This window comes from Rhinoraja longicauda, chromosome 26 (assembly GCF_053455715.1).
Source record: "Rhinoraja longicauda isolate Sanriku21f chromosome 26, sRhiLon1.1, whole genome shotgun sequence".
Lineage (NCBI taxonomy): Eukaryota > Metazoa > Chordata > Chondrichthyes > Rajiformes > Arhynchobatidae > Rhinoraja > Rhinoraja longicauda.
In genome coordinates this window covers 28798189-28825475 of record NC_135978.1, presented here as the reverse complement: position 1 = coordinate 28825475, position 27287 = coordinate 28798189, and the positions used below count along the sequence as shown (strand labels likewise).

At 42.3% G+C, this 27287-nt stretch overlaps 1 protein-coding gene across 3 annotated transcripts in view; it reads right to left on the bottom strand.

Annotated features, from left to right (window-relative positions):
• Positions 1 to 27287, bottom strand: part of nlk2 (nemo-like kinase, type 2) — a 144706-nt gene that overhangs the window by 50947 nt on the left and 66472 nt on the right. For all 3 annotated transcript variants that reach the window (XM_078422168.1, XM_078422167.1, XM_078422169.1), the window contains exons 2-3: positions 26149 to 26278; positions 7218 to 7273 (exon numbers count right to left, since the gene is read on the bottom strand). In XM_078422168.1, coding sequence (XP_078278294.1) covers positions 7218 to 7273; positions 26149 to 26278 — 186 coding nt within the window. The remainder of the gene's footprint in view (positions 1 to 7217; positions 7274 to 26148; positions 26279 to 27287) is intronic.

Genomic DNA, 27287 nt, shown 5'->3' with positions numbered 1-27287 from the left:
TATTTCTGTTCATGAAGTCTTCTGCAGACAGTGGTCATTGACAAACCCACGCTTGACTCCTGAAGAGTGTTTCTGATCTGTCGGACAGGTGTTTGGGAATTTTTCTTTATTCCAGAGCAAATTCTTCGATCATCAGCTGTGGGGGGTCTTCCTTGGCCTGCCAGTCCCTTTGCGATTAGTAAGCTCACCAACGCTCTCTTTCTTCTTAATGATGTTCCAAACAATTGATTTTGGTAAACCAAAGGTTTGGCTGATGTCTCTAACAGTTTTATTCTTGTTTCTCAGTCTCAGAATGGCATCTTTGACTTTCATTGGCACAACTTTGGTCCTCATGTTGATAAACAGCAATAAAAGTTTCCAACGTTAATGGAAAGACTGGAGGAAAGACTGGGTGCTGAGAGCTTTTACACCTGCATTTAGGAGGCAATTAAACACACCTGAGCAATTACAAACGCCTGTGAAGCCATGTGTCCCAAACAATATGGTGCCCGGAAATGAGGGGGGGACTATGTATAAACACTTCTGTAATTTCTACATAGTGAAACCAAAATGTATAAAAATGGCCTTTAATAAAATCTGACAATGTGCACTTTAACCACGTGATTTTTTCTATTACAAATCTCAAATTGTGGAGTACAGAGGCAAATAAATAAATGATGGATCTTCGTCCCAAACATTATGGAGAGCACTGTATTTATAAGGAGGCTTTTGTTCGCAAGCATGGAAGGTAGCAAAACAAAAATTGCTAAGAAATGAGCTCAGTATCATGACTGCAAAGTGAGAACAGGTGTAATCTGAAGATTGACACAAAAAGCAGGAGTATCTCAGCAGGTAAGGCAGCATCTCTGAAGAAAAGGAATAGATGACATTTCAGGTCGAGGCACTACTTCAGACAGAGTCAGGGGAAAGGGGAACAAGAGATATAGATGGTCTTCTTCTTTCGTGTTCATCATCCATGTTTCAAATGTTACATCACTGTCATCATCCGTCCTGAAAAGGGTGCAAGCTTCCGGCAACAATCAGTGGGAGCCATCACTTGTACAATAGACGATGGTGGTAGCAGAATTAGCTCAGGACACTTCCATTTTCCAGCCCCGCGATGTTGATATAGAGAGATATAGAAGATCTGAAGTTGAGATACTCAAAATTAATTATTGGACTGTGAACTATGGGAACTATGGGAAACCTTGAAATTATGATGGTACATGACACCAGTGGATTTGAAATAAATCAATTATGGCTGTGCAAAATTAACATGCAGATATGGATTATTCAAGGATCAAACATGCTGTTGAAAATCCATGCCAAAGCTGTACACAAATGCAGAAAATATAGGTAAAAGCACAATGGAGCAGAAAAATAAGGCAATTAAAAACTTGACAATTAGTTCCGTTAGAACTGCAGCATTATAAAGTCTCAACACCATCCAAATTAGCCTATTTCTAACATCTTTCATCAACAATTGCAGCTCGCTATTAAAATTGAAGCTACATGTAAAACTGCAGAAAAGTCATGTTTTTAAAAGATTTTCCTTTCACTCTCATTGTTTGTGCATAATTACTGTAAAAGTTATAATACAGTTATAATACGTGCTTACAGAATTTTATGATGCAATGCTAGTCTTCATAAACTTTTTAATAAAAATTAAAGCATACACAAAGGTGCATTGTGGGGAATATAATTAAGCACTCTCCGTGGTCACTCTTCATTGTTATTTCAATATTAGAGTGCGGTCATTGCAGGGAGACAGCCCCTGAGATGATGTGGGGCCAGATTAAAAAACAACCCTTTGTTAAATGTACTAATGTTTACAATCTACTTATTAACATTGATACGACTCAAAACGTCACCTGTCCATTCCCTGCAGAGATGATGCCCGACTCCCTGAATTAGATCAGCAATGTGTTGACATTTATTTAACTATCAGCTTGAAGCCAAACTTTAATATTCAGAAAAGTCTGTTAGAGTATATTAGAATATAAACGGCATTAGGGGACATTTAAAGTTAATACACTTGCAAGATTTTCAGTTTTCAAATATATTTTTGGGCTTCATCAACAAATAATTATGCTAAGCAAGCAGGATGACAACAGGACGAAACTTGTGATACAGCTGTAATGATAGTTGTTAAGCACTGTAATTTCTATATACAACAACGTTAATTTAACTTTCCCACCATACCAAAAAGTTTACTGTAACGTTTGTCCCATTTTAAAAACAGACATTTTACTTTTAATACTATTTTATTCACATTAATTTCCCAACTAAACTCTATGCTATTTTGCATATTATTGGAATATAAAAGCAGCATTTGGTTGGCCTCAATTCTGTTGACAAATTAAAACTTAGTTTCTCTCTTCCTCTCTGGGAACAAAACCAATGAACTGTGCAGTTCATGCAGTGCCTGATGGTGCGAGAGGCAGAGAGGCTATCTCGTGTTAAAATAACTTTATCGTGCAATAATTTGCCTGGCTTATAATATCTAATTTCCAAGGGCAAATACAAATTTCTACTTTGTAGCAGGGAAAAAACAATAGTTTTTCTAAACTATATGCCACATATTGAGTGGTTATAACCAATAATTCTCAGGAAGCTATTAATATTAGCAATGGCTCTTTAGCACATGCTCAGTTATATTGTACATTTTGTTTTTGAAGCACATTTCCATTTGAAAAATGTCCCAGTTTATCATTTCCAGCAATATCAATTCAAATGATGAAATTCCGCGCATGTTCTGCCCCTTTATGTAACCTTTTGAGGCCATCCATTCATCAATATTTAATTAACCACACAGTTAAGCAATACAAAAGTATATTTGGAGATCATGAAAATTTGAACTAAAAATTCATCACCACAAGGTCTGACTGACAGATTTATTTCCTTAAAACAGCTTTCCAAAAACAAAAATATTCAGTTGGAATTTTCAGAAATTATATTTAAAGAGGCACCATTTTTTGAAGATGTTTTTATTCTGTTAAAGTTGCTTAAGTCGCTTAAGTCACTTGACCAGTTTAAGGAAAATTTATCACCATATTTACAATGGAAAATGGAGACTTAAAAAATCAAATACTAATCAGAAGTTGAGTTTGTGTAGGACTGATTGACTGAATTTTCCTGGGGAACTATTTCACAAGCAAAACAGTCTTAACACCATGCTCCTAAAACAGATAAATACCTTGTTTCCCTTTCAAGGTATTACTCAAATCATTTTAATTCCTTGATTATCGTTTTTATATTTGCAAAACTTTGTGAAACATAATCGATGATTTACTGTTCACTGTACTTTAGGTGCCTTTTGCTCACGAAAATGTTTTCATAATTTTAGGTATTATTTTCATGTTCATAATGTACAAAAAATGCCATAGTAGTTTGAAGGAGAGGTGCCAAATAGGGGAAATGTTCATAGATTCCTGAACTGACATGCAGTTACATATTCACATTGAACAAAATTAGGGCATAACAGGTAAAATAGTATTTAGAGCTTTATCATTTCACAATTTAGAGAGATGGTATTAACTATGAGAAAAAAAGTTAATTCTATTGCAAGCTGCCACTCATTTAAATACATGGCCAAATTAGCTGTATTCTATTATTGCATAATTGTTCATTGGAAATGGCAAGACATTGAGTCAATGCCCTCAATACTCGATTAAACGCAATTTATTTTCAGTGGCAGAAAGGGCACCCACCATATTTATCCGTTGAATTTTAAAGGCTTTTGTAGACAGATTATTGTGCTCAATCATTTTCAAGTCCCCATCGAAATAGATATGAACAAAAATGGTTCAAAGCAGTGAGTCAGTTTGCTAACGGCGTATACAGAAAACTGTTAGCATATCTGCAGAGGAATGCATGAATCAATGTTTCATTAGAAAAATGAGGCTTCACAGGGCATGGCATTTGCACTACCTAAATCAAAAACCTCAAAATCAAAGAATATTTATTAACTAAATAGCAGGCAACTACAAATGCTAAGACCTATACAAGGCATACAATTGTAACAAGGTAGTCACAATTATGAAGAGTTCCGAGTCAGCATGGATTTACGAAGGGGAAATCATGCTTGATTAATCTTCGGGAATTTTTTGAGGATGTAACTAGGAAAATTGACAGGGGAGAGCCGGTGGATGTGGTGTACCTCGACTTTCAGAAAGCCTTTGACAAGGTCCCACATAAGAGATTAGTGGGCAAAATTAGAGCACATGGTATTGGGGGTAGGGTACTGACATGGATAGAAAATTGGTTGACAGACCGAAAGCAAAGAGTGGGGATAAATGGGTCCCCTTCAGAATGGCAGGTAGTGACTAGTGGTGTACCGCAAGGCTCGGTGCTGGGACCGCAGCTATTTACAATATACATTAATGACTTGGATGAAGGGATTAAAAGTACCAATATTCAAATTTGCAGATGATAGAAAGCTGGGTGGTAGTGTGAACTGTGAGGAAGATGCTATGAGGTTGCAGGGTGACTTCGACAGGTTGTGTGAGTGAGCGGATGCATGGCAGATGCAGTTTAATGTGGATAAGTGTGAGTGGCGGGACTGTCGTATGTTGAAAGACTGGAGCGACTAGGCTTGTATACACTGGAATTTAGAAGGATGAGGGGGGATCTTATCGAAACATATGATTATTAAGGGGTTGGACACGTTAGAGGCAGGAAACATGTTCCCAATGTTGGGGGAGTCCAGAACCAGGGGCCGCAGTTTAAGAATAAGGGGAAGGCCATTTAGAACGGAGATGAGGAAAAACTTTTTTAGTCAAGAGAGTTGTGAATCTGTGGAATTCTCTGCCTCAGAAGGCAGTGGAGGCCAATTCACTGAATGCATTCAAGAGAGATCTAGATAGAGCTCTTCAGGATAGCGGAGTTAGGGGAGAAGGCAGGAACAGGGTACTGATTGAGAATGATCAGCCATGATCACATTGAATGACGGTGCTGGCTCGAAGGGCCGAATGGCCTACTCCTGCACCTATTGTCTATTAAATCCAAAAATCACCATCGATACCCATATCACCAGTCGTGGTAAAACAATTCCAAAGAGGACTTCAGAGGAGCCCCAACGATGCCCAAGGAAGCCACTAGCATCAGTCGTATCAAAGAAACTTGATGTTAACGTAGAATATTTGATGTGCCGAATATCATGTTTTTCTGCAATAACCGTTAAACTGAAAGTGGGAATGAAGAATTGAGCTGCTAAATAATATACTGGGACCGAAGTCGGAAGAGTGAAAAATAAAGGAACAGCTTTGTTGGGGAAAGGAAAACTTGACTGCAAGCAGCAGTGAGAAGAAAGTAGATCAGACAAACGGGAGGGTACAAAGTCCCCGTGCTATTGCAAAGCTGAAAAGAGATTTCCCTTTTGGCTACCTATGCACTACAATATTTTTCTTTGTTCGAATACCTCACAGCACTGAGGTGATGAGGGACTTGCTAGGGGCAGAAAATCTATTCTATGGCGTAAATGGATGACACAAGATGACACCTGCTCAGAAATATATATTTTTTAAATAGGAAATTATGCAATTAAGGAGCCAGTTTTTCATTTTGCTGTTTCATGGTTTTTCTATCATTGTTTAAAGCCCCACCATCACACTGTTATATTGTACAAAGCACTTTTGTTGCACACGGTTTTGGTTCGGCAAGTGATTGTTATCAACTAGAGCGGCACGGTGGCGCAGCGGTAGAGTTGCTGCCTTACAGCGAATGCAGCGCCGGAGACTCGGGTTCGATCCTGACTACGGGCGCTGATCTGTACGGAGTTTGTACGTTCTCCCTGCGACCTGCGTGGGTTTTCTCTGAGATCTTCGGTTTCCTCCCACACTCCAAAGACGTACAGGTATGTAGGTTAATTGGCTGGGCAAATATAAAAATTATCCCTAGTGGGTGTAGGATAGTGTTAGTGTGCGGGGATCGCTGGGCGGCGCGGACCCTGTGGGCCGAAGCGCCTGTTTCTGCGCTGTATCTCTAAATCTAAATCTAAATCTAAACTACTTGAATTCAAAATCTTTTGATCACTTTACATATTTTGGTTAAGTGTTGTGCTGTTTTTTCCCCTCAAGGTAAATTATGGAACATTTGTTCATCCGGAGCAAGAGGGTATCCAGAGAAAGAGTGGGACCTCTCAGGGACCAAACAAGTAATCCAAGTGTGGAGCTGGACAATGAAGGTGAGATCCTAACTAAAGCACATGGAAAGCAATGAATTGGGTGATGGGTAAGTAGATAATCTCGAGGTCAGTATTGAGCAGGAGTTAGACACCATGCGATACATGAAGGTTGATATATCCACAGAACTAGATGAGATCTACCCATGTTGCTATGGAAAGCAAGGGCGGAGACAGCAGGGACCTCGATAGATTTTTTTATTAAACAACCTAATTAGTTACAAGCAAGGTGCCAGAATGTTGTTCCTTTACCTCCGAGGGAGGATATGGTAGGTAACTGTGGGTCAGTAAGACTTAAATCAGCGGTATGAAATACCGAAGGAGAGGATTTATATACCTTTGGAAAGGCAGAGGCAGATCAGGAATAGTTAGCATGGCTTTCACCAATCTCCATGTTTGAGATATTTAAATAGGCAAGGCACAGAAGTTGATGGTCCTAAGGCAGACAAATGCAAATAGTGTAGATGGCAATCAAAAAGGCCCAGACAGAGATGATAGGCTAAAGAGTCAGTTTCTATACTGCAAAACTATCTCACTAATACAAGTAGAAGACAGCAGCCATTTGGCCCTTTCTGTCAAACAAGATGTGACTGATCTTTTGCCTGAGCACATTTCCTGCAAAAACACCAAATTCCTAGATTTTCTGAATACTTAAAAATGTATTGATTTGTTACGAATGTACTTATGACAGCCTCCATGTTCTTCATCGGCAGTAAATTCCAAGAAATTCACTGTATTCTGCGCAAAATTCCTTTTCACCTCTTCCCAGAATGACTGCCACTTGAGACTGACCCAAAACACATCTTTTATAGTATACACACTAAAAAATAGCATTTAAATAAACTTTGGTTAGAGGAGAAACAACTTTGAAAAGACATTCTACACCAATTTATAAGAAGGAGGCAGTCATGATCAAGTGAACAGGCATTTTCTCTGCACCATGACTCAAACGTGCAGCTTCATAAAATCCAAACAAAATTCTAACTATATTTTCACAAAGAACAGAAATGGACAGTTGCAGTAACTTCAGAAATATTATATTTGACTGGTAGGATACATTTCTTCAAAGTAGTCAATGTGTGGAGGTTGAAGTATATCAAGTGCAGAGAGCACCTGAAACAGAACAGAAAAGGCAATTAGTGCTCATATTACATTATACAGTCCCAATTAAAAATCAAATACAACTTGAAATAACATTTTAGTTTGCATCAAATTTGATGGGTTATTGGTTTATAACCCTTTGAAAAGGACAGATTGCTCAATTATGTAAAAACAGCTTGAAGTCTTCAAGCTTCACTTTCAAAACTGAGGCTTAATACAGAACACTGTTATATTGTACAAAGCTCTTTTTTTCCCGAAGTTAAGCAGTCAAATTTCTCTACTGCATCATGGAAGAATTTAAACTTCGATGTTTGAAACATGCAATTCAGTCATATAATCTTTGCTGTTGAACTACTCTCCAGTGTTGTACTTGCAAAGGGTCATACCTGCCAAAGATATCCATCCAATCATAGCCAGAGAATGCAAAGCACTGCAGTGTCCACAACGAGGAATTATCCTTTGCCCTATTTCTCATTTGAGAAGAGGGATTGAGTTCCACAGTGCACATATTTATGTCACCACTTTTGATCCTTCTCCATTCTCTAAAACATCACATTGCATGTCATATACTCAAGACGAGCAAAAGTTTCTAAATGCTGGCAAGATAAAGGCCATTGTCTTTGGTCAAATTTCTGCTCACTAACCCCCAACTCCAATCTTCTTCCAGGTAACTATCTGAATGTGAACCAGACATTTGATCACCGTAATCATATTTGAACCCAACTTGAGATGCAGATTACACGTGTGCTATCATTAATTTTGCTGCTTCCATTCATTTTCCATCGCCAGGCTCCACCCTTGCTTCATGCTACTAAAATCCTCACCCGTGTATCTAGTCAGCCTCGCTCACTTTAGTCAGAACTTTCGGGTGCACCTCCAAACTTGCACCACGAGTTATTAATCCATCACTCCTGCGCTCGAGGATATACTACTGCTCCCTATTAAGAAATTGGCACTGTCCTTTTCAAATCTCATGCTTTTATTCCTCCTCATCTCTAACCTTCTCCAACCTGCTAACCTCCAGGTTTGCTTTTCTCAAATTCTAATCTGTGGCTCATCATGTGATCTGTTCCTTTGGCTGCCAAGCTTTCAAGTCCCTGATATACACGACCGGCACAGTGACGCAGCGGTAGAGCTATTGCCTCACAGCGCCAGAGATCTAGGTTCGAACCAGACTACACGTGATGTCCGTATGGATTTTGTACGTTCTCCCTTTGACCGCGTGGGTTTTTTCTGGGTGCTCCGGTTTCCTCCCACACTCCAAAGTACAGGTTTGTAGGCTAATTTGTTTCGGTAAAAATGTAAATTGTCCTTAGTGTGTAGGATAGTGTTAGTGTATGGGGTGGTCAGTGGGCCAAATGATCTGTTTCTGCACTGCATCTCTAAAGTATAAACATATGCCTGCAGGTCCAATCCAGGTACAGAATGGCCCCATCCATCCAGCCAGTCCACCTTGTGCATGTATGTGGTGAGCCACTTACATTTGCCGTTTCCCCTCCCCACAAAATGCTGTAATATTTAAAGCTTTCGGAGAACCCAATTAATTGGCTTCTCACCTATTGACCAGCTGGTCCACAAAGAATTTGTTACATATTCACACCTGGTGATTGACCTAGCTCAAAACACTAAAAACCCTTTCATATTTAGGTCTAGTTTCACGAGTTCCTTTCATGCAATAGTACACATTACAGTTCAAAAATAAATGTTGGAACACGGTTGAGAACGAGTCCCCGACTCAAAATATTCAATGTTTTCTTCCAACAGATGCTGCTTGACTGAGATCTTTCTGCATTTTCTGTATTGTTTCAAATTTCAGCATCTGTAATTTTATTTCCTGCAACTCAATGCTATTCAGTTGTCAACAATGCAAAGAGTTGGCCAGTGCAAGGCATGCTTAAGACCATGCTTATATCATGCTGTCAGAACAACCTAACATCAGCAACACGTAAAGGTTGATTATTGTCCCAAGGAAGTGAGTAAATACAATCCAGCTGTCACCAAGGAACCGCTGTACAGGTGCTCGACAGCATCAAGTTCAGAGGGCACCCACCTAACCATCTTCCTTCATTGATCTAGTGATCAAAAAAGTGCAGCAGTATATTTACTCTTGTATGTCCGAGAAAATGGAGCATGTCCAGAAGGATTCTCCCGAACCTCTATAGAGGCAAGTATTCAGGTGGGATGCATCTCAACCTAGGATGGCAATTGTTTTGTTTTTGACCACTTGTCTTGCAGGGTTGCGAGAATAGTCCAGTCCATCACAGGATAATTACTTCCCTCCATCCAGTCCATCTTCATGATGCATTGCATCAAGAAGGCTGGAAATATTTAGTTAAGGATGCCTGTCACCCTGAGCTTTCCTTTTCTCTCTTCCACATTCTGGAAAGTATAGGACCATGAAATCCTGAATATCCAGACTTAAGAACAGTTCCACCCTACAGTTATCAGACTTCTGAACTAATCACCCCTTCCCAGAGAAGCTGTACATGGAACAGAACAGTAGAGCACAAAAAAGGGCCCTTTGGCCCACAATGTCACTGCCAAACATGACACCCTACTTCAACTAATTTCCTCTGCTTGCACATGATCCATATTCCTCCATTCCCTGTATATCTATGTGCTTTTCTTAAGCCTTTTAAACGCCACTATTGTATCTGCTTCCTCCACCATCCCAGTACGCCATTCAGGCCCCCACTGTGAAAAACAAAAACAACTTTCCTCGCACATCACCGTTAAACTTTCCCTCTGACCTTAAAGCTATGCCCTCTCTAGTATTTGATATTTCCACCCTGGGGGAAAAAGGTTCCAACTGTATCTATTCTCACATAATTTTATATCCATCTATCAGGTCTCCCCTCAACCCGCAAAGTTCTAGAGAAAACAAGTTACCATGCTCTCTTACTCTTCACTCTACATAACTGGTCCTTCCAATCATACCACCAGCAGTCTTCTGACTAGAGGCTGCAGTTGGCATATTTCAAAATTCAGGAAAACATTGTAACTGGAGACACAAGGGTCACCAATTTGAAGACAAGACAATTTTGATGATCTGATTTTTCAAATTTGCCATTAAATTAGTTTACCAATATTAACATCTCAAAAAAGGAACTTAAACATTAAACAGTGCCAAATTTTGAAATGTGTAAGTACTTCTAAATTATTCACCTGGATAAATTATTCATGAGTTTCTATACAAATATTAATGGGCCTGTGCTACTGAGAGGTAGAAACCTCCTGCATCTACTTTCCCCTACAAATTAAAATAATTCGCTAAAACAGCTTTGATAAAATCAATTTTGTAGACAGTTTCCTGAATAAATCTGTTGGATCATTTTTTTGCAAATCATATGACATCAATTAATTGAACTGCACTAACTTTAATTAGTTACAGCATTAGGCAAGTAAATAACATTTGTGTTAAAATTGTGCTAATTTGGCCAGGAATGAATAGGTTAACAGATGACTGAAGGGTCTCGACCCGAAACGTCACCCATTCCTTCTCTCCCGAGATGCTGCCTGACCCTCTGAGTTACTCCAGCATTTTGTGTCTACCTTCGAGGTTAACAGATGACGAGCACTTGACAGCACTGGGCCTATACTCGCTGAAGTTTAGAAGAATGAGGGGGGACCTCATTGAAACGTACAGAATAGCGAAAGGCTCGGATAGAGTGGATGTTTCCACTAGAGGGAATGTCTAGGACTAGAGGTCATAGCATCAGAATTAAACGACGTTCTTTTTGGAAGATGACGAGGAATTTCTTTAGTCAGAGGGTGGTGAATCTGTGGAATTCTTTGCCACAGACTGTGGAGGCAAAGTCAGTGGACATACTTAAGGCAGAGATAGATAGATTCTTGATTAGTACGGGTGTCAGGGGTTATGGGGAGAGGGCAGGAGAATGGGGTTAGGAGGGAGAGATAGATCAGCCATGATTGAATGGCGGAGTAGACTTCATGGGCTGAATGGCCTAATTTCCTCCTATCACTTATGATCTTATGATTTAAATTAATTTCAAATAACGTTATGTTAAAATTAAAATAAATTTAATATGCCACAAATTTGTAAACTGTCTAGATTGGTCTGCTGGTTAAACTTTGTCAATGGTTTTATAGTTCCAAACAGCACAGAAACAGGTTCCTCAGCTCACCACATCCATGCCAACCATCAGGTTCCAGCTATACTATTTCTATTTACCAGCACTTGGTCTGGAGTTCTCAAATACACATCACAATTCGTACAATGAGTACCTGCCTCCATTACCTTCATAAGCAATGTATTTCAGATTGTAACCACCCTTTGAATGAAAAAAAGGTTTTCCTCAGTTTACGCTAAACCTCATGCCCCTCTCCTTAAAGCATATTGTCAGATTTTAATAAAGGCCATTTTTATACATTGTGGTTTCACCATGTAGATATTACAGCAGTGTTTATACATAGTCCCCCATTTCAAGGCAGCATAATGTTTGGGACACAGCACAGTCATGTAAATAAAAGTAGTCATGTTTAGTAATTTTGTTGCATATCCTTTGCATGCAATAACTGCTTGAAGTTTGCGATTCATGGACATTAGGTGTTTTGGGGCCTAGTCCGCTTCAGTTTACTCTTCAGCATATGAAAGGCATGCTCAATTGGGTTCTGGTCGCATGATTGACAAGGCCAATCAAGAATTGACCATTTTTTGGAAAATATCCTTTGTTGGTTTAGCAGTATGTTTGGGATCATTTTCGGGCTGTAGAGTGAACCGCCGGCCAATGAGTTTTGAGGCATTTGTTTGAACTTGAGCAGCTAGGATGTGTCCATACACTTCAGAATTCATTATGCTATTACCATCAACAATTGTATTATCAATGAAGATAAGTGAGCCAGTATCTTCAGCAGCCATACATGCCCAGGCCATAACACCCCACTATCGTGTTTCACAAATGAGGTGGTATGCTTTGGATCTTGGGCAGTTCCTTCTCACCTCAATACTTTGCCCTTGCCATCACTCTGGTACAAGTTAATCTTCGTCTTATCTGTCCACAAGACCTTTTTCCAGAACTGTGGTTGCTCTTTTAAGTACTTCTTGGCAAACTGTAACCCGGCCATCCTATTTTTCCGGCTAACCAGTGGTTGCATCTTGCAGTGTAGCCACTGCGGACTTCAGGCACAGACTCTGCAGACTCCTATCTACAGAAGTTCTCTGACGACTCTGCCATCATCGGCCTCATCACGGGCGATGAAGACAGGGCGTACAGAGAACTGATCAAGGAGTTTCTGGACTGGTGCCAGCGGAACTGCCTCCAGATCAACGCGGGGAAAACCAGGGAGATGGTGGTAGATTTCCGCAGAAGTAGCCAGGTCCCCCCGACACCGGTGAACATCCAGGGAATGGACATCTTATAAGTACCTGGGTGTCTACCTCAGCAATAAACTGGACTGGACTGAAAATACCGATGCACTATATAGAAAGGGCCAGAGCAGACTTTATCTGCTAAGGAGGCTTAGGTCCTTTGGAGTGCAGGGGGGCACTCCTAAGGACCTTCTACAACACGGTGGTTGCATCGGCCATTTTCTATGGAGTGGTTTGCTGGAGCAGCAGTAGGGTTGCTGCCTTACAAGGAATGCAGCCCTGGAGACTCAGGTTCGATCCTGACTACGGGCGCCATCTGTACAGAGTTTGTACGTTCTCCCCGTGGGTTTTTTTTTACGAGATCTTCGGTTTCCTCCCACACTCCAAAGACGTACAGGTATGTAGGTTAATTGGCTGGGCAAATGTGAAAATTGCCCCTAGTGGGTGTAGGATAGTGTTAGTGTGCGGGTATCGCTGGGCGGCGCAGATCCAGTGGGCCGAAGGGCCTGTTTCTGCACTATCTCTAAATCTAAATCTAAAAATCTAATGATGGCAAAGCTAATATAGCTGCTGGACAATGACTCCCACCCCATGCAGGACACTGTCACTGCACTGAGTAGCTCCTTCAGTGACAGACTCCTTCACCCCAAGTGCATGAAGGAGAGATATAGGAGGTCCTTCCTTCCTACTGCCGTGAGACTGCACAACCAGCACTGCTCCCAGCAGACGAGTCAACAATAACCGCTAAGAACACACAGAAAACTGACGACAATTTATGTATCTTTATTTATAATGAATGATCTCTTGCTCTCTTTGCTCTTGCTGCTGTAACACTGTAAATTTCCCCGGTGTGGGACGAATAAAGGAATATATTATTATTGTTATTATTCTGCAGACTATGGTCATTGACAAATCCGCACCTGACTCCTGAAGAGTGTTTCTGATCTGTCAAGACAGGTGTTTGGGGATTTTTCTTTATTATAGAGAGAATTCTGTCATCAGCTGTGGAGGTCTTCCTTGGCCTGCCAGTCCCTTTGCGATTAGTAAGCTCACCAGTGCTCTCTTTCTTCTTAATGATGTTCCAAACAGTTGATTTTGGTAAGCTTAAGGTTTGGCTGATGTCTCTGACAGTTTTATTCTTGTTTCTCAGTCTCAGAATCGTATCTTTGACTTTCATTGGCACAACTTTGGTCTTCATGTTGATAAACAGCAATAAAAGTTTCAAAGGTGATGGAAAGACTGGAGGAAAGACTAAGTGCTGAGAGCTCTCTTATACCTGCATGAAGGAGGCAATTAAACACACCTGAGCAATTACAAACGCCTGTGAAGCCATGTGTCCCAAACATTATGGTGCCCTGAAATGGGGGGACTATGTATAAACACTGCTGTAATTTCTACATGGTGAAACCAAAATGTATAAAAATGGCCTTTAATAAAATTTGACAATGTGCTCTTTAACCACATGTGATTTTTTCTATTACAAATCTCAAATTGTGGAGCACAGGGATAAATAAATGATGGGTCTTTGTCCCAAACATTATGGAGGGCATATGCTTTTCCATAATGTAAACACCAGTAACGCACAATGTTCTAGCTATGGCCTAACCAATCATTTCTAAATTTGTACCAAGACCTCCCTGTACTGATATTCTATGGGCCAGCTAATGAAGGCATGTAGTCTGTATCTTCTTCAATGGCGCTTTAATATCATATGTGAAAAATATCAGTGAAATTAATTTTGCATAGATCACAAAAGCACAAGTCACCATAATGGATATTATTCAGTAGATATTTTTAAGGCCGAGATAGATTCTTGATTAGTACAAATGTCAGAGGTTATGGGGAGAAGGCAGGAGAATGGGGTTAGGAGGGAAAGATAGAGCAGCCATGATTGAATGGCGGAGTAGACTTGATTGGACGAATGGCCTAATTCTACTCCTATTCCTTATGACCTCATGACCGTACGAAAAATTCGAAGTCTGGTCCATGCGCCCGATGTACTGGAGCGGCTCCCGATCCAGGTCACTCTCTACTGCTCGGCCCCTTTCCTCGCCCGGCCGACCGACGTGTTCTGCGGTCGACTTTGAAGGCGCTGAGGAAATTCCCTGGTCCGTCTCTTAATGGCCCACTCCTGGCGTCCGTCATCTCCAGCGGCACCCTCCTGGTCTCTCTAGTCTTCGGGGTTGAGCTCAATGGCGTCCGAGCTTTCCCCCTGCAGGCCATGGCCCACTACGTTATTCTTTGCGGCGGTAAGCCAGGCCTGCCGCCGTGCGTGACTGTGGGATGGGGGCTCACCTGCTTCTCCTTACAAGCCGCTCGCCGCATCCCGGGATCCCACTCTGGGCCCATGGTTCCTCAATGCTCATCATATATATCTTACCCATATTGGAACGACCAAATTCCAATACTTCACATTTATTGGAATTAAATTCCACCTGCCATTGCCCTGTTTAAGCTACAAACCAATCAATATCATTCTGTAGCCCATGTCTACCCTTACTTACAACACCATGACCAATTTTCACATAATCTACAAACTTACTAATCATATCTCCAGATGCTGGTACAAATCGAAGGTATTTATTCACAAAATGCTGGAGTAACTCAGCAGGTCAGGCAGCATCTCGGGAGAGAAGGAATTGGGTGACGTTTCAGGTCGAGACCCTTCTTCTGACTGATGTCAGGGGGGCGGGACAAAGGAAGGATATAGGTGGAGACAGGAAGATAGAGGGAGATCTGGGAAGGAGGAGGGGAAGAGAGGGACAGAGGAACTACCTAAAGTTGGAGAAGTCGATGTTCATACCACTGGGCTGCAAACTGCCCAGGCGAAATACGAGGTGCTGTTCCTCCAATTTCCGGTGGGCCTCACTATGGCACTGGAGGAGGCCCATGACAGAAAGGTCAGACTGGGAATGGGAGTTGAAGTGCTTGGCCACCGGGAGATCAGTTTGGTCAATGCGGACCGAGCGCAGGTGTTGAGCGAAGCGATCGCCGAGCCTGCGCTTGGTTTCGCCGATGTAAATAAGTTGACATCTAGAGCTTTTTTAGGTATGTAAAGAGGAAAAAAATAGTCAAGGCAAATGTGGGTACCTTGAAGACAGAAGCGGGGGAATTTATTATGGGAAACAAGGAAATGGCAGACGAGTTGAACCGGTACTTTGGATCTGTCTTCACTAAGGAAGATACAATCAATTTCCCAGATGTTCTAGTGGGCAGAGATCCTAGGGTGACGGAGGAACTGAAGGAAATCCACATTAGGCAGGAAATGGTGTTGGGTAGACTGATGGGACTGAAGGCTGATAAATCCCCAGGGCCTGATGGTCTGCATCCCAGAGTACTTAAGGAGGTGGCGCTAGAAATTGTGGACGCATTGGTGATAATTTTCCAATGTTCTATAGATTCAGGATCAGTTCCTGTGGATTGGAGGGTAGCTAATGTTGTCCCACTTTTTAAGAAAGGAGGGAGAGAGAAAACGGGAAATTATAGAGCAGTTAGTCTGACATCAGTGGTGGGGAAGATGCTGGAGTCAATTATAAAAGACGAAATTGCGGAGCATTTGGATAGCAGTAACAGGATTGTTCCGAGTCAGCATGGATTTACGAAGGGGAAATCATGCTTGACTAATCTTCTGGAATTCTTTGAGGATGTAACCAGGAAAATTGACAGGGGAGAGCCGGTGGATGTGGTGTACCTTGACTTTCAGAAAGCCTTTGACAAGGTTCCACAAAGGAGATTAGTGGGCAAAATTAGAGCACATGGTGTTGGAGGTAGGGTACTGACATGGATAGAAAATTGGTTGACAGACAGAAAACAAAGAGTGGGGATAAATGGGTCCCTTTCAGAATGGCAGGCAGTAACTAGTGGAGTACCGCATGGCTCGGTGCTGGAACCGCAGCTATTTACAATATACATTAATGACTTGGATGAAGGGATTAAAAGTACCATTAGCAAATTTGCAGATGGTACAAAGCTGGGTGGTAATGTGAACTGTGAGGAAGATGCTATGAGGTTGCAGGGTGACTTGGACAGGTTGTGTGAGTGGGCGGATGCATGGCAGATGCAGTTTAATGTGGATAAGTGTGAGGTTATCCACTTTGGTGGTAAGAATAGGAAGGCAGAGTATTATCTGAATGGTGTCAAGTTAGGAACAGGGGATGTACAACGAGATCTGGGTGTCCTAGTGCATCAGTCACTGAAAGGAAGCATGCAGGTACAGCAGGCAGTGAAGAAAGCCAATGGAATGTTGGCCTTCATAACAAGAGGAGTTGAGTATAGGGGCAAAGAGGTCCTTCTGCAGTTGTACAGGGCCCTAGTGAGACCGCACCTGGAATACTGTGTGCAGTTTTGGTCTCCAAATTTGAGGAAGGATATTCTTGCTATTGAGGGCTTGCAGCGTAGGTTTACCAGGTTAATTCCCGGAATGGCGGGACTATCATATGTTGAAAGACTGGAGCAACTAGGCTTGTATACACTGGAATTTAGAATGACGAGAGGAGATCTTATCGAAACGTATAAGATTATTAAGGGGTTGGACACGTTAGAGGCAGGAAACATGTTCCCAATGTTGGGGGAGTCCAGAACAAGGGGCCACAGTTTAAGAATAAGGGGTAGGCCATTTAGAACTGAGATGAGGAAAAACCTTTTCAATCAGAGAGTTGTGAATCTGTGGAATTCTCTGCCTCAGAAGGCAGTGGAGGCCAATTCTCTGAATGCATTCAAGAGAGAGCTGGATAGAACTCAAGGATAGCGGAGTCAGGGGGTATGGGGAGAAGGCAGGAACGGGGTACTGATTGAGAATGATCAGCCATGATCACATTGAATGGCGGTGCTGGCTCGAAGGGCCGAATGGCTTCCTCCTGCACCTATTGTCTATAGAGTAGCGGATGCAATAGATGAGGTTGGAGGAGGTGAAGGTGAACCTTTGTCTCACCTGGAAAGACTGTTTGGGTCCTTGGATGGAGTTGAGCGGGCCTCCCCCAGTGACCATTTCGACCCGCGCCACTCCACCGCCCAGCAGCAGGTCGCAGCCGTCGCTGTACCCAGCCCCCGGGACCAACAACAGGCTGCAGCTCCACCCGGCCCACAGACACCGCGCTGGTCCCACAGCCCCCACCCACCAGGCAGAGCCCCACAGCACCCCTGGGTCCTACTGTCCACCCCCTACTACAGGTAACCGTACCCAGTCCTCCACTGGATCTCCCCCTTCCCTCTCTAGCCAGGCGACCCTTACTCCCCACATAGGTCCTCATGCCTCCCTCTGCCCTGCTAACCCACCACCCCCTCACCATACATCACCTCCACCTGCCCCCCTGCCTCCATCCGACCCCAACCCCCACCATTGCCGGGTGTTCACCATCCCCCCTGACCTCCCCTTTTCATACACCGAACGGTCTGTCCTCAGCAGAGGCCTTACCTTTGTTCCCCTCCGCACCCACATCAACGAGTCCCGGCAGACCCATTGTCTCTGCCTGCTCATGTCCCACCGAGATATTTCCACCTACCTCGACTCCATCCTATCCCCCCTGGTTAAATTCCTCCCCACCTACGTCCAAGACACCTCACACGCTCTCCATCTCTTCGATAACTTCCGGTTCCCAGGCCCCCACTCCCTCATCTTTACCATGGATGTCCAGTCACTCTACACTTCCATCCCCCACAAGGATGGTCTCGAAGCCCTCCGTTTCTTCCTCGACCATAGAACCAGCCAATCTCCATCTACCAACACTCTCCTCCGCCTAGCAGAGCTGGTTCTTACCCGTAACAACTTCTCCTTTGACTCCTCCCTCTTCCTCCAAACCAGAGGCGTAGCTATGAGCATTCGCAAGGGCCCTAGCTACGCCTACCTCTTTGTCGGGTACATCGAACAATCCCTGTTCCGGGCGTACACCGGCCCCATCCCCAAACTCTACCTCCGCTACATCGACGACTGCATTGGTGCTACCTCTTGTACCCACGCAGAACTCACTGATTTCATACACTTCACTTCCAATTTCCATCCTGCCCTTAAATATACCTGGACTATCTCCGACATCTCCCTCCCGCTTCTGGACCTCACCATCTCCATCACAGGAGACAGACTAGTGACGAACATTTACTATAAACCCACTGACTCGCACAGCTGTCTGGACTACACTTCTTCCCACCCGGTCCCCTGCAAAAAGTCTATCCCCTACTCCCAATTCCTCCGTCTATGCCACATCTGCGTCCGGGATGAGGTGTTTCACACTAGGGCATCAGAGATGTCCTCATTCTTCAGGAAATGGGGCTTCCCCTCCTCCATTATAGATGAGGCTTTCACTAGGGTCTCTTCTACATCCCACAGCTCTGCTCTTGCTCGCCCTCCCCCCACTCGCAACAAGGGGTCTCTGAACAACATAGAGGTTTCTTTAAGCACCTCCGGCACACACTATGCACCCACAAGGTCCTCCGGAAATTGGAGGAACAGCACCTCATATTTCGCCTGAGCAGCTTGCAGCCCAGTGGTATGAACATCGACTTCTCCAACTTTAGGTAGTTCCTCTGTCCCTCTCTTCCCCTCCTCCTTCCCAGATCTCCCTCTATCTTCCTGTCTCCACCTATATCCTTCCTTTGTCCCGCCCCCGACATCAGTCTGAAGAAGGGTCTCGACCCGAAACGTCACCCAATTCCTTCTGTCCCGAGATGCTGCCTCTCCAACATTCAAAGTCACTAATGTATATAAGCAGGAAAGGATCACGGCACTGATCCCAACACCCCATCCAGTCACAGGCAAGAGAGCAACCCTCCACCATTACACCCCATCTCCTGTTATGAATATAGGATTCAATTTGCCAACTTGCCTTGATCACATGGGCTCTCTGGACCTGCTTTCCACGTGGGACCGTTTCAAAGATCTTTCTGAAGTCAACTACACTGCCTTTATCAATATTCATTCATGTCTTCAAAAAACGAAATTAGGCAGAAACGATTTTCCACCAAATCCTCATCTGATCTGTGCCTTTTTGGCACCTCTTTGCTCTCGTTATTTCTTTAAGCACCTCCGGCACACACTATGCACCCACAAGGTCCTCCATACCTACAGTACGCTTTTTCTCCCTTTATCAAACACGCATTCCATGGAGTTTCCATCCTTGCCCTTCACCTTTACCTTAGCTCCAAATTTTTTCATTTCCAAAATGTAGAATGACCTACTTCTGTTTCCTGACTCACAATATTGAAATCATCCATCCCCAGACATTTGATTTCTGAACTATCCTTATCCATTAATACTTTCAAACTTACCTAGTTATCGTCACTATCCCCAAAGTGTTCTCTCACTGACAATTCATTCATTTGTTCGGCCTCATTTCGTAGGATTACATCTAGCATGGCACCAGAAACTTTAAAATTCTCACTCAAAACCATGGAACTTCAACCTTTACATGTTGCATGTAATTTTGGAAAGTATTTTGATTGGGAGCAATAAATTCCCTTACCTGTCTCAGCTGAAGGATATCTCACCCACTTACAGCACTACACAACAACCGGACCAAGGCCAGACGACAACTCTCAGACACCTCTTCCTACTTATCCTTGGACCATGACCCCACCGACAAGCACCAGACCTTAAACATCAGCACCATCACGGACCTCACCATTTCCGGCGCTCGACCCACTAATGCCTCCAAACTTATCATTCCCCAGTCCCGCACGGCCCGATTTTACCTCCTACCTAAAATCCATAAACAGAACTGTCCCGGCAGACCCATTGTTTCTGCCTGTTCATGTCCCACCGAACTTATTTCCACCTACCTCGACTCCATCCTATCCCCCCTGGTCAAATCCCTCCCCATCTATGTCCAAGACACCTCACATGCTCTCCATCTCCTCGATAACTTCCGGTTTCCAGGCCTCCACTCCCTCATCTTTACCATGGATGTCCAGTTACTCTACACTCCCATCCCCCACAAGGATAGTCTTGAAGCCATCGGTTTCTTCCTCAACAATAGAACCAGCCAATCCCCATCTACTAACACTCTCCTCCGCCTAGCAGAGCTGGTTTTTACCCTTAACAACTTCTCCTTTGACTTCTCCCACTTCCTCCAAACCAGAAGGGCACTCGCATGGGCCCTAGCCATGCCTGCCACTTTGTCGGGTACGTCAAACAATCCCTGTTCTGGACGTACACCGGCCCCATCCCCGAACTCTACCTCCGCTACATCGACAACTGCATTGGTGCTACCTCTTGTACCCATGCAGAACTCACTGACTTTATACACTTCACTTCCAATTTCCATCCTGCTCTTAAATATACTTGGACTATCTCTGACATCTCCCTCCCGTTTCTGGACCTCACCATCTCCATCACAGGAGACAGACTAGTGACTGACATCTACTATAAACCCACTGACTCGCACCGTTATCTGGACTACACTTCTTCCCACCCTGTCTCCTGCACAAAGTCTATCCCCTACTCCCAATTCCTCCGTCTATGCCGCATCTGCGCCCGGGATGAGGTGTTTCACACTAGGGCATCACAGATGTCCTCATTCTTCAGGAAACTGGGCTTCTCCTCTTCCATTATAGATGAGGCTCTCACTAGGGCCTCTTCTACATCCCGCAGCTCTGCTCTTGCTCCCCCTCCCCCCCATTCGTAACAAGGACAGAATCCCCTTCGTTCTCACCTTCCCCCCTACCAGCCAGCGTATCCAACAAATCATCCTCCAACATTTCCGTCACCTACAACGGGACCCCACTACTGGCCACATCTTCCCATCCCCTCCCCTTTCTGCGTTCCGCAGAGACCGTTCCCTCCGTAACTCCCTGGTCCACTCGTCCCTTCCTACCCAAAACTCCCCATCCCCGGGCACTTTCCCCTGCAACTGCAGGAGATGCAACACCTGTCCCTTTACCTCCCCCTTCAACTCCATCCAAGGACCCAGTGATTCCAGGTGAGACAGAGGTTCACCTGCACCTCCTCCAACCTCATCTACTGTATCCGCTGCTCTAGATGTCAACGTCGGCGAAACCAAACACAGGTTCGGCGATCGTTTCGCTCAACACCTTCGCTCAGTCCGCCTTAACAAACCTGATCTCCCGGTGGCTGAGCACTTCAACCCCTCCCCCCACTCCCAGTTTGACCTTTCTGTCATGGGCCTCCTCCAGTGCCATAGTGAGGCCCACCGGAAATTGGAGGAACAGCACCTCATATTTCGTTTGGGCAGCTTGCAGCCCAGCAGTATGAACATTGACTTCTCCAACTTTAGATAGTTCCTCCGTCCCTCTCTTCCCTTCCCCCTTCCCAGATCTCCCTCTATCTTCCTGTCCCCACCTATATCCTTCCTTTGTCCCGCCCCCGGACATCAGTCTGAAGAAGGGTCTCGACCCGAAATGTCACCCATTCCTTCTCTCCTGAGATGCTGCCTGACCTGCTGAGTTACTCCAGCATTTTGTGAAATAAATACCTTCGATTTGTGCCAGCATCTGCAGTTATTTTCTGACACTACACAACAAGCCAAGTGAGGTAAACCAAGCTGGAGATTCTACATCCATTGAGTGTGTTTATCTCCAGCAAAGCCCGATTTTGCTTATGAATGAAGATCAAACAGTGGAACCAAATCCAATTGATGGGGATGTTTGAGGATAAATGTTTCTTGACATCCAGCTTTTAACTTAACCATTAAGTATCTCTTATTTAAAAATCCCAAATAAAGCCACAAGGGCATTTAATTAAAATAGCCTATTAATTTTCTTCAAAACCATGAACAGAAATCATTCTTGAAACTGTGAGACTAATTGAGAATATAAAATTATATGCATATACAAGCAGTTGTTAATTAAATGGCCTGCAAATGGTCACTTAATATTCTGTAAAAAAGATTGATATTATGCTAAAAAGATTGAAGCCTAGTTTACAAGCAATTCTGAAGCAATCTATGGGGTCTTTAACTGTTAATTAACTTTATAACTAACATTACTAATTCACAGATTAACAACTGACAAACAAAAATTTACCAGCGGAAAGGAAAAAATGCTTAATCTATAACTCAAACTGCAACTAAATCTATCCCCATGTTCAGTATCTCATTTTGTAGGATTATTACATGGGGATAGATGACGTTTCAAACCAGAAACATCACCCATCTATGTTGTTCAGAGATGCTGCTTGACATGCTGAGTTACTCCTACTCTTTGTGTCCTTAACAGGTTAAGTACTTGTTTTTCATATTCCAAAACATCTTTTATACATTCTAACTAGAACCCAAATAAAGGCATTAATGGCAAGCCGTGATATAATCAGTATATAAGAAAATTTGATGGATGGTGCAACTTCTCATAATGCAAGTTTACTCTTCAGCTTTAATGCTTTCCTTACGGCAAGTTGAAATTGACAATGTAAATGAGTGTTTTGATGTGACTAAAAAATAAATTGGATGTATGCCATTGCCTGAAGCAGAAGTGAGTGCTGAAATGAACAGAAAAACCTGTATACCTTAATATCAAAGTATTTCCGGTAACTTTTTCAGCTTTCTAGCGCTTAACAGGTTCATAGGTACTAGGAGCAAAATTAGGCCATTCGGCTCATTAAGTCTACTCCGGCATCCAATCACGGCTGATCTATCTTTCCGTCTCAACCCAATTCTTCTGCCTTTGCCCCATAATCCATACAGATCAAGAATATGTCAATCTCCGCCTGAAAAATATCCATTGACTTGGCCTCCAGTCATCTTGGCAATGAATTCCACAGATTCACCATCCTCTGACTAAAGAAATTCCTCCTCATCTTCCTAACAGAATGTCCTTTAATTCTGAGGTTATGACCTCTAGTCCTAGACATTCCCTCTAGTGGAAACATCCTCTCCACATTCACTCTATCCAGGCCTTTCACTATTAAGTAAGTTTCCATGAGGTCCCCCTGATCCTTCTAAACTCCAGTGAGTACAGGCCCAGTACCTTCAAAAGCTCATCATATGTTAAACCAATTATTCCTGGGATCCTTCTGGTAAACCTCCTCTGGACCCTCTCCAATGCCAGAACATCTTTCCTCAGATATGGGGCCCAAAACTGCCCACAATTTAGGAATGTTCTTCAATTTATGAAAGGCTGCATTACAGGAAAATATTTTGTTTGTGAAAAGTTGCAAACAAGTCTGGGCGTGATTCATTATACGTAATTTGGTACAAAGCATTCGCATGGACAGAGTGTGTTGAAAGATAAATCTGTAAGTCAAGTGAAACAATGATGAAGGCACACAGATGTTTGCCAACACCCTAGAATTCTCTCTATGAATTCCAAAATTATCAAAGGTTATTTAATAAAAAATTATTGTTTAACATTCACAATGATGAAGGCACACAGATGTTTGCCAGTTGCTTGCTAACACCCTAGAATTCTTGATGAATATGGGAGTTCAGAGCATTGGGAAACAATAAACAAGACCATGTGTGTTAAATAGTTGTGTAATGTTATATCCCTACTTACTATGTCAGGTAGGTTTGTGGGATACACTGACAGCTGCAATCAAATATTGGTTTCTCTCTGAACACAAGTACAAATCCTGCACTAAGTCATTCAAGTTTCAGTTTCCAGTCCTATACGGAAGAAAAAAGTGAAACTGTCACCTCTGACAAAATAAATCCACAGTTTGCAGGTCAATATGGAAAACATGGTATACATTCAAAATCATTAGTCTTGCCAGAATCAAATTATAATAATCAAAGCCAAATCTACACTGTAGCATCGAGCCATGGCCCAAAGTGCTGGTTTAAGAGCCTTAATCCTTTGCTTGAGAATGATGCAAATAGGATGGTGGTTCCATCTACGACCTTATTAGTTTTAGTTTTGAGATACATCACGGAAACAGGCTCTTCGGCCCACCGAGTCCGCGCCAACCAGCGATCCCTGCACATTAGCACTATCCTACTAGGGATTAACACTATCCTACTAGGGTGCTGTCTGTACAGAGTTTGTACGTTGTCCCCATGACCTGACCACGTGGGTTTTCTCCGAGATCATCAGTTTCCTCCCACACTCAAGACGTACAGGTTTGTAGGTTAATGTAAACGCAAAATTTACATTTATACCAAGCTAATTAACCTACAAACCTGTACTTCTTTGGAGTGTGGGAGGAAACTGAAGATCTTGGAGAAAACCCATGGGGAGAACGTACAAACTCTGTACAGACAGCACCCATAGTCTCTGGTGCAGTAAGGCGCCAAAATTAATTTCTGAAATTTCTGATCATTTGGCATGTAAACTTTGCATCATGCTGAATTTGAGAGAAATTTCAGCCACGTAATGTGCTGCAGATAAATGCTAAATAGTCATGTATAATACCAACAGACATATCAAATTGTGAAAAAAAATGGGGGAGAGAGCCAACAGACTGAGTTAATATGAAACAGCAACTCATTTCACATCTATATTGCCAATTATTTATGCCGAGCTGATGTAGTAATCAATCAATCTTCAAAGTCCACGATGATCCATTTTTCCCCAAAAGGTAGAACCAAAATAGCCAAATTTAAAATGTTTAAAGCCCCATTTTTGCAATATCTAGACAGCAGCTTTTATTCATGCTCTTAACATATTTTCAAATATCGGCAAAACAGCTTGTAGGTTATTTACTAGCCAAGGTTATTTACCAGACTTTTTGTCTTCCAAAACAACTGCTATCATTGCAGAAAAATCAACTGTTTTAATATCAGTGCACGTCTCATTACAGATCAAATATTCCACTTATGAATCCTTTTAACCCAAATCAAAAATGCGAGACACCAATGAATCAATTCCACAAAATCGATTTTTATTTTTGATTATAAGATGCTGTTAAAAAATTTGACTAGATAACCAATACCTCAATTACATAATTGTCTCAGAAAATTAGAAATTCATAAAAGAAACACAGCAAAAACGTTACAATCTCATGTGATAAAACATTGATATTTTTTTTTAATCCTGCAATCTGTGACTTAAGGTACAGTTTCTCTTAATGGTAATAAACAGACTACATTTTCCACAACATAGAAGAACAAAAGGGGCAAAATAGGTGAAGAGCATTCTTTCTAACTATTGGATTCTTTTCTACTTTATAGATCCAGATATACAAATTCTGAAATGGAGGTTGAAGACATCAAGGCAATTTCCCCAAGTATTAGACAAAGACTAAAAGCTAGCAAAACCACTGTCAAAGAAATCCTCGAGTGGCTGAAGCCAGTATATCAAAGGGAAATAGCTGGGGGAAGACCAAACATTTGGGAGCCAAAAAGAGACCACTGCAAAAGCTCATCAAAAAACAAAAAGGGCATTTGGACCAACCAACTTCAGTTATTTCAGTGATCATCTATCATTACAAGGTTGGGTGTAGGGTACATGCATCAATAGTTCCAGTCTATAACATCATTCAAAATGTAGAGCTCGCGCCAGCTATTAGTAGACTTCAGAACATGCTGTCTAAGTGACAAACAAATGCCAGGAAATCATTACAAAGGGAGAAATGGCTTCAGGCACAACTTTCTACTTCTATTAAGTTTAACATCCACAAATAATAAATTGATTGCATATTGTTCTCTATTCTCATTCAGTGTTTCAATATACTTACATTATCATGCTTGAAGAAGCAGAGCATCTTCAACTCACGGAAGACCCTCTTGCAGGAAACTAGATTCTGGAAGACGTTGGGCATCTTTTTGAGTGCGACTCTTTTTCCATCTCTAGGATCCGTCACTGACCTAGATTAGAAAATAAGCTATAATGGTTTTCTGAAAACACAAATGAACTTATTCATCACATCTTAATATGTCGATAACTACAAAAATCGTTTAAATTGGTATTAAAATAGCTTTAGTTCAAAAAATAATTTTTCATTATAGCCCCAATCCTACTATTCTTCCCTCCCATGAGCTTCATTTTAGGACACCCTGTAGAAGACGAATTTACGACCAACTTGGCCTTGAAGTTTTATTTGGCCTTAAGCTCTACTCATCTTATATAAAAAATATAAAAGACTGCAATACCACAACTAATACTACTTGGCAAACCTAATTTGCAAATGAAAACAGTGCTGATGAAGGGTCTCCAACCGAAACGTCATCTATCCCTTTTCTCCAGAGATGGTGCCTGACCTGTTGAGATACTCCAGCATTTTGTGTCTAGCCAATATCTATACTCGGGTAAACGGTAGAAACTGGCTGGTGGTAATTCTACGTCCAAGTCATACGAACAGTTAAAGGTCCACTCCAAGACACCATAATATGACTGCTATATCATTAGAGGTGCCATATTTCCAGACTTCATTGTTCTGTAACAGTAGTTCAGGTGGCTAGTAACTATCCTGACGCCTATCAAACATGTGCATCTTCTTGTCTACACCGAAAAAGATGATTAACTGGGTTAGACGATTTGCAAACTACATCTATGTGCAAATTAGATTACACAAATTTACAGAAGGGAGTAGCTGTTTACAAGGTGCTTCATAACAACTCTATTATTATTACATGGTTAAAATATGAAAGCTCATTTTTACTATATGTATATTGAGAACTCCAAAACAAATAGTTGCAGACAGCAAATATGAAAAAGCATTAAAAATATTTCTGGACTTAAAACTTTAGGAAATATGACCACCAGACCAAGAAACTGACCAAGAGGATCTACAAATGGACATTTACTAGCCTTAGATACTAATGTCAAACATTGCAGATAAAGTGGGAATGAAACAGATCATGAGGGCTAGTTAAG